Here is a 7,361-nt window from a genome sequence, read left to right on the forward strand (position 1 = left end):
TGTCCATCTGTCTCCCCAGTATCAACACATCGCTGTCCTCACCTCCTGACCTCAACCCCTCCTTCACCTAATACCCAGATGTCCATCTGTCTCCCCTGTATCAACACATCGCTCTCCTCTCCTCCTGACCTCAACCCCTCCTTCACCTAATACCCAGATGTCCATCTGTCTCCCCAGTATCAACACATCGCTGTCCTCACCTCCTGACCTCAACCCCTCCTTCACCTAATACCCAGATGTCCATCTGTCTCAACACATCGCTCTCCTCTCCTCCTGACCTCAACCCCTCCTTCACCTAATCCACAGATGTCCATCTGTCTCCCCATGTATCAACACATCTCTGTCCTGACCTCAACCCCTCCTTCACCTAATCCACAGATGTCCATCTGTCTCCCTGTATCAACACATCGCTGTCCTCTCCTCCTGACCTCAACCCCTCCTTCACCTAATACCCAGATGTCCATCTGTCTCCCCAGTATCAACACATCGCTGTCCTGACCTCAACCCCTCCTTCACCTAATACCCAGATGTCCATCTGTCTCCCCTGTATCAACACATCGCTCTCCTCTCCTCCATCAAACACATTCCAAAGCCTTCTGGCTTTCTTCAGAGAACCATTCTAAACATAACACCCAGTCTGTTTAATTTCCAATCATTCATTTAATATCTCAATGTTCAAAGTTTAGCCGATTACAACAATAGTAAGAGTCTGGTAGCAACAGCTGTGGTGTATGTGTGTGTGCGTGTGGTATGTGACCTCATTCTCCGATATCGACTGCCTTGACAGTAAGGTCGTGAACAGCTGGTGCGTGGGGTCCTTGATGATGCTTCGGGCCTTCCTCGGGCACAGCTTAAAGTAGATGACCTGGATAGGTGGGAACACAGGCCCAGTGATTTATTGGACTGGTTTCACCACCCACTGGTTAATAAACCCTTCATAAGGCCTATGGTTTACAGTAGTTATTACCCTTCGTATGGCCTATATATTTAGTTTACAGTAGTATAAACCCTTCATAAGGCCTATAGTTTACAGTAGTTATTACCCTTCGTAAGGTCTATAGTTTATAGTATAAACCCTTCATAAGGCCTATATATCTAGTTTACAGTAGTATAAACCCTTCATAAGGCCTAGTTTACAGTAGTATAAACCCTTCATAAGGCCTAGTTTACAGTAGTATAAACCCTTCATAAGGCCTATAGTTTACAGTAGTATAAACCCCTAGTGTCTATATAGGACACACCCCTAGAGTCTATATAAGACAGTTCCCTAGAATCTATATAGGACACACCCCTAGAGTCTATATAAGACACACCCCTATAGTGCACAGTTCTGCAGTAACAAACATTGATGGTTTTAACATTAAAAGTGGTTTTGAACCTAAACCTAATAGGCTGACCACACTGCTCGCATAGCGTTCGTGAGCGTTGCAAAATAAATTTAGAAATGTTATTCAATTATTACACTCACACTGCTCGCGCACGCCAACGAGCGTCTGCGTTGCCAAGGGCTAAAATAGAAGTCATTTCTATTTCTGACCCAGATCGCACTGCAAGTCCTGCCTTTCCCATCTCCTCATTGGTTTATTAGAAGCAGGTACCCACGTACCATCTCCTCATTGGTTATACCCACGTGGGTGATTGAAAGATGAACTGTTTTGCCGGTCATCATGGTAATACTATGAAAGTTTAGATGCCAATCACCATATAAGTTCAAAGATGAAAATACCTGGAAGGAAGAGAGATGACAAAGGATTCGGTTGACCGTTTTATGTGTGGATTAATTGTCGGAGCAGAGGACCTTGTGCATTTCAGGTCAAATAAAAACTCTGTTTATATCCCAGGACAAATTAGCTAGCAACAGCAAGCTAAATAAATAGGACAAATTAGCTAGCAAGTGCAAGCTAACTAGCTAAATTGCCATAAATGTTTAATGCTTTTCGACCTGTTCCCAAATTATTGTATTTGGTTGAGTTTGTTTTGATATTTTAACCTGCGTGTCGCGTTTGGTGTAGGGGGACAAAATACATTTATGCACGATGGCGCACGCGTGCAGCCGGTTTGGGTTCCGTGTTGGTTCCGATCGAATGTGTGTCAGCTACTTCTTCAGATACTGTGATGTTTCACTTTCCAGATGACTGATGGCAGCACACCATCAAACATAGGCCGTTGTAGTATGTATAGTTTTACATTGAGACAACACATAGGCCGTAGTGGATCGAAACATGGTCGTTCCTAAACCCTGAGGGGTCTGAGTACATTCTGACAGTTACTTTTCTGAGTAAAAAATAAAAAAAGAATAAACAAGGTACCAGAAAATGACTTGTTTCTTTGTTTTTTATTTATTGAAAAGATAAAAAATAAAAATAAACAAATAACCGCTTTCATTTTCTTTGGCATATAAAAATAAAAATTTATTTGATATTTTTAATGTACATATTCTATGGAAAAACATCACTCACAAACATCACTACATTACTACACGCCCCCACCTGCCACTGTATTTCTCCCTGATTGAGTGTTGTTTTTTAAGGAATCTTCCTTTGTGGTGTAGTTTTACATTGAGACAACACATACTATTCACTGTATTTTAAATCCACAGTTAAATTAACGTATTCCCTTTGCTGTGAAGGCAGGCATGAATGAACTCATTCCCTTTGCTGTGAAGGCAGGCATGAATGAACTCATTCCCTTTGCTGTGAAGGCAGGCATGAACGAACTCATTCCCTTTGCTGTGAAGGCAGGCATGAATGAACTCATTCCCTTTGCTGTGAAGGCAGGCATGAATGAACTCATTCCCTTTGCTGTGAAGGCAGGCATGAACGAACTCATTCCCTTTGCTGTGAAGGCAGGCATGAACGAACTCATTCCCTTTGCTGTGAAGGCAGGCATGAATGAACTCATTCCCTTTGCTGTGAAGGCAGGCATGAATGAACTCATTCCCTTTGCTGTGAAGGCAGGCATGAATGAACTCATTCCCTTTGCTGTGAAGGCAGGCATGAACGAGCGAATCAGCGATCCAAGAATAAAACTCAGGTTTAACGTCAGAATCTTTACACACAAAAAAAAAAAAATGTGTTGTCGCATCAAAGTTTGATCTACAAAACAAAAGGCCTTTTAACTAGTAATAATATCCCAGATCTAGAACTGAACATGTCAAATTTTACATTCTCCAAATCTAGCAAATAACTGAACTCAGAATAATGATAGTTCGATAGTTCGATACTCCTGATAAGTGCACAATGGATATATGCTAACTACATCTAAGCTTTAAAGTGCTCTACAGTTCCCCTTGTGACAGATGCACACATGTCTCTGGCCTGAGGCCAGAGCTCCCACAAGATTCGCTTCTGGTTGTCAAAGCTACAGTTAATTTGTCATTTAAATACTTTCTTTGTATTCACTGGGGCACAGCGATACCTGGCTTAGTGGTACCTGGCTCAGCGGTACCTGGCTTAGCGGTACCTGGCTCAGCGGTACCTGGCTCAGCGGTACCTGGCTCAGCGGTACCTGGCTCAGCGGTACCTGGCTCAGCGGTACCTGGCTCAGCGGTACCTGGCACAGGGACAGAGAGGCGCCACAGTACCAGATCCGAAATGCTGGATAGAGGGGCTCAGTGAATGTGGAGGTGAATGTGTGCAGGTGGGTCATTGTGTCAGAGGAAACGCTGTAGAAGGACAGAGTGCCGGCCGGCCAGTCCAGATACACTCCTATTCTGTGGGATCGGAAGGCGTGGTCAGGTACGGTTGTGGGCTTCTTATTGTACCTGGCAGTGTAAATATCATTATTACAACTAAGAGTCCAGGACTTGTTATTATATCCAAGCCCACAGTCATGACCCCTTCCTTCCCTTCCTATTCCACTGTATGTTACACCAATATGGACCTCGTGCCCCATCCACTCCACCTCCCAGTAACAGCGTCCAGTCAGACCCTCTCTACACAGCACCTGATCCCAGTTCTCAAATCTCTCTGTGTGGTCAGGATACGTCTGCTCCTCATCCACCCGTGTCACCTTTCTGTTCTCCTCAGACAGAGAGAGGTTTTTGAATGCTGTGTTTGGATCCAGTGTCAATTGACAGGCATCTGACAGAAAGACAATAAAATCATCAATTCAATTTCACCTCAGAATCTGGGAGAGTTAAAAGTCACAACAACAAAAAAAGTATTTCTGAATCCCAGAGACTTTTGACTAAAACATCATAATATTGAAGAAGTACTTTTTTCTTCTCATGTCAAACAGGATGTCTGGAAAGACAGACTGAGTGGGCAGGAAGCTCACCTTGACTGGCGCTTCTTTGAAAACGACCCTGTTCAGGGGCAGAACGACAGATTCGTACCTTGTCAGCTCAGGGATTTGAGCTGCCGCCCCTCCACTCTAACTACTAGGCTACCCTGCCGCCCCTCCACTCTAACCACTAGGCTACCTGCCGCCCCTCCACTCTAACCACTAGGCTACCCTGCCACCCCTCCAATCTAAACACTAGGCTACCTGCCGCCCCTCCACTCTAACCACTGTTCTCTCATCAAATGATTCTATTTTAACCAATCAAACTATTCTCTTTACAAATATGTAAAAATGTGTTTCCATTTAGAATGGCCCATTAATTGGCAGGAACAGGAAGAGGAACAGAAACAGGAAGAGGAACAGGAGGCATGAAGTCTTGTCATAAGCAGTGTTTAATTTACACCCAAACTTACATTTCTTAAGTGCTGATTTTAACCAACACTCGGAATTATGATCCACACTGAGAAATCAGAAGAAGAGACACACATTTTAGGGGTTTTAGACAAGTGATATCATATGTGATTATATTATTATTTGGATAATACCAGACCTCATTTGATGCAAAACCATTTTAGCATAAATACTCAAAAACAACGGTTTTCAAGATACATTCTACTGTAAGTATTGTAAATAAATAAATAAATAATATTTTATTTTTCTTCCCTACTATTTTTCATGTCTAAAAAAAAAAGTCTGAATATTTAGTTGTATAGGAGTTGTAGTGTTTCTCCAGTTTATATTGTGGATCTTCCACGATAGCAGAGAGCAGCTTCACTCCGGAGTCTCCTGGGTGATTGTGGGTAAGGTCCAGCTCTCTTAGGTGGGAGGGGTTTGACCTCAGAGCTGAAGCCAGAGAACCACAGCCTTCCTCTGTGACTAAACAGAATGACAACCTGCAGAATGGATTTCATTTCATTCTCAAAATGTGATTTAACCTTTATTTAAACTAGGCAAGTCAGTTAAGAACATATTCCTATTTACAATGACGGCCTAGGAACAGTGGGTTAACTGCCTTGTTCAGGGACAAGAACGACAGATTTTTAGCTTGTCAGCTCAGGGATTTGATCTAGCAACCTTTTGGTTACTAGTCCAACGCTCTAACCACTAGGCTACCTGCCTCCCCTACACTCTAACCACTAGGGTGCCTGCCTCCCCTACACTCTAACCACTAGGCTGCCTGCCGCCCCTCCACTCTAACCACTAGGCTACCTGCCGCCCCTCCACTCTAACCACTAGGCTACCTGCCGCCCCTCCACTCTAACCACTAGGCTACATGTCGCCCCCCACTCTAACCACTAGGCTACCCTGCCGCCCCTCCACTCTAACCACTAGGCTACCTGCCGCCCTCCACTCTAACCACTAGAGTACCTGCCGCCCCCACCACTCTAACCACTAGAGTACCTGCCGCCCCTCCACTCTAACCACTAGAGTACCTGCCACCCCTCCACTCTAACCACTAGGTGCCTGCCTCCCCTACACTCTAACCACTAGGTGCCTGCCTCCCCTACACTCTAACCACTAGGGTGCCTGCCTCCCCTACACTCTAACCACTAGGTGCCTGCCTCCCCTACACTCTAACCACTAGGCTGCCTGCCGCCCCTCCACTCTAACCACTAGAGTACCTGCCGCCCCTCCACTCTAACCACTAGAGTACCTGCCGCCCCTCCACTCTAACCACTGGAGTACCTGCCGCCCCTCCACTCTAACCACAAGGCTACCTGCCTCCCCTCCACTCTAACCACTAGAGTACCTGCCGCACCTACACTCTAACCACTAGAGTACCTGCCGCACCTACGCTCTAACCACTAGGCTACCTGCCGCACCTACGCTCTAACCACTAGGCTACCTGCCGCCCCTACGCTCTAACCACTAGGCTACCTGCCGCACCTACGCTCTAACCACTAGGCTACCTGCCGCCCCTCCACTCTAACCACTAGAGTACCTGCCGCCCTCCGCTCTAACCACTAGGCTACCTGCCTCCCTCCGCTCTAACCACTAGAGTACCTGCCTCCCCTCCGCTCTAACCACTAGGCTACCTGCCGCACCTACACTCTAACCACTAGAGTACCTGCCTCCCCTCCACTCTAACCACTAGGCTACCTGCCGCACCTCCACTCTAACCACTAGGCTACCTGCCGCCCCTCCACTCTAACCACTAGGCTACCTGCCTCCCCTCTAACCACTAGGCTACCTGCCGCCCCTCCACTCTAACCACTAGGCTACCTGCCTCCCCTCCACTCTAACCACTAGAGTACCTGCCGCACCTACACTCTAACCACTAGGCTACCTGCCTCCCCTCCGCTCTAACCACTAGGCTACCTGCCGCCCCTCCGCTCTAACCACTAGGCTACCTGCCGCGCTCCACTCTAACCACTAGGCTACCTGCCGCCCCTCCACTCTAACCACTAGAGTACCTGCCTCCCCTCCACTCTAACCACTAGAGTACCTGCCTCCCCCTCTAACCACTAGGCTACCTGCCGCCCCTCCGCTCTAACCACTAGGCTACCTGCCGCCCCTCCGCTCTAACCACTAGGCTACCTGCCGCCCTCCGCTCTAACCACTAGGCTACCTGCCTCCCTCCGCTCTAACCACCAGAGTACCTGCCGCCCCTCCGCTCTAACCACTAGGCTACCTGCCTCCCCTCCGCTCTAACCACAGAGTACCTGCCTCCCCTCCGCTCTAACCACTAGGCTACCTGCCGCACCTACGCTCTAACCACTAGGCTACCTGCCTCCTCCGCTCTAACCACTAGGCTACCTGCCTCCTCCGCTCTAACCACTAGGCTACCTGCCTCCCCCTCCACTCTAACCACTAGGCTACCTGCCTCCCCTCCGCTCTAACCACTAGGCTACCTGCCTCCCCTCCGCTCTAACCACTAGGCTACCTGCCTCCTCCGCTCTAACCACTAGGCTACCTGCCTCCCCTCCGCTCTAACCACTAGGCTACCTGCCTCCCTCCACTCTAACCACTAGGGACATCAGAGACTGTAACGTTCTCTGCTTCACGGAAACATGGCTCACTGGAGAGACGCAATCCGAAGCGGTGCAGCCAGCGGGTTTCTCCACGCATCGCGCCGA

The 7,361-nt window shown here is 47.6% G+C and overlaps 1 protein-coding gene across 1 annotated transcript; it reads right to left on the reverse strand.

Annotated features, from left to right (window-relative positions):
• Positions 1–2,316: 2,316 nt before the first annotated feature.
• LOC112237334 (stonustoxin subunit beta) lies at positions 2,317–4,744 on the reverse strand (the record flags this gene model as incomplete). The annotated part of the gene is made up of 2 exons (XM_042312628.1): positions 2,317–4,082; positions 4,698–4,744. Coding segments are annotated over 2 exons (751 nt in total), but the record flags the coding sequence as incomplete, so codon positions are not given.
• Positions 4,745–7,361: the final 2,617 nt, after the last annotated feature.

The sequence above is a fragment of the Oncorhynchus tshawytscha genome, unplaced genomic scaffold, assembly GCF_018296145.1.
Source record: "Oncorhynchus tshawytscha isolate Ot180627B unplaced genomic scaffold, Otsh_v2.0 Un_contig_5850_pilon_pilon, whole genome shotgun sequence".
NCBI lineage: Eukaryota > Metazoa > Chordata > Actinopteri > Salmoniformes > Salmonidae > Oncorhynchus > Oncorhynchus tshawytscha.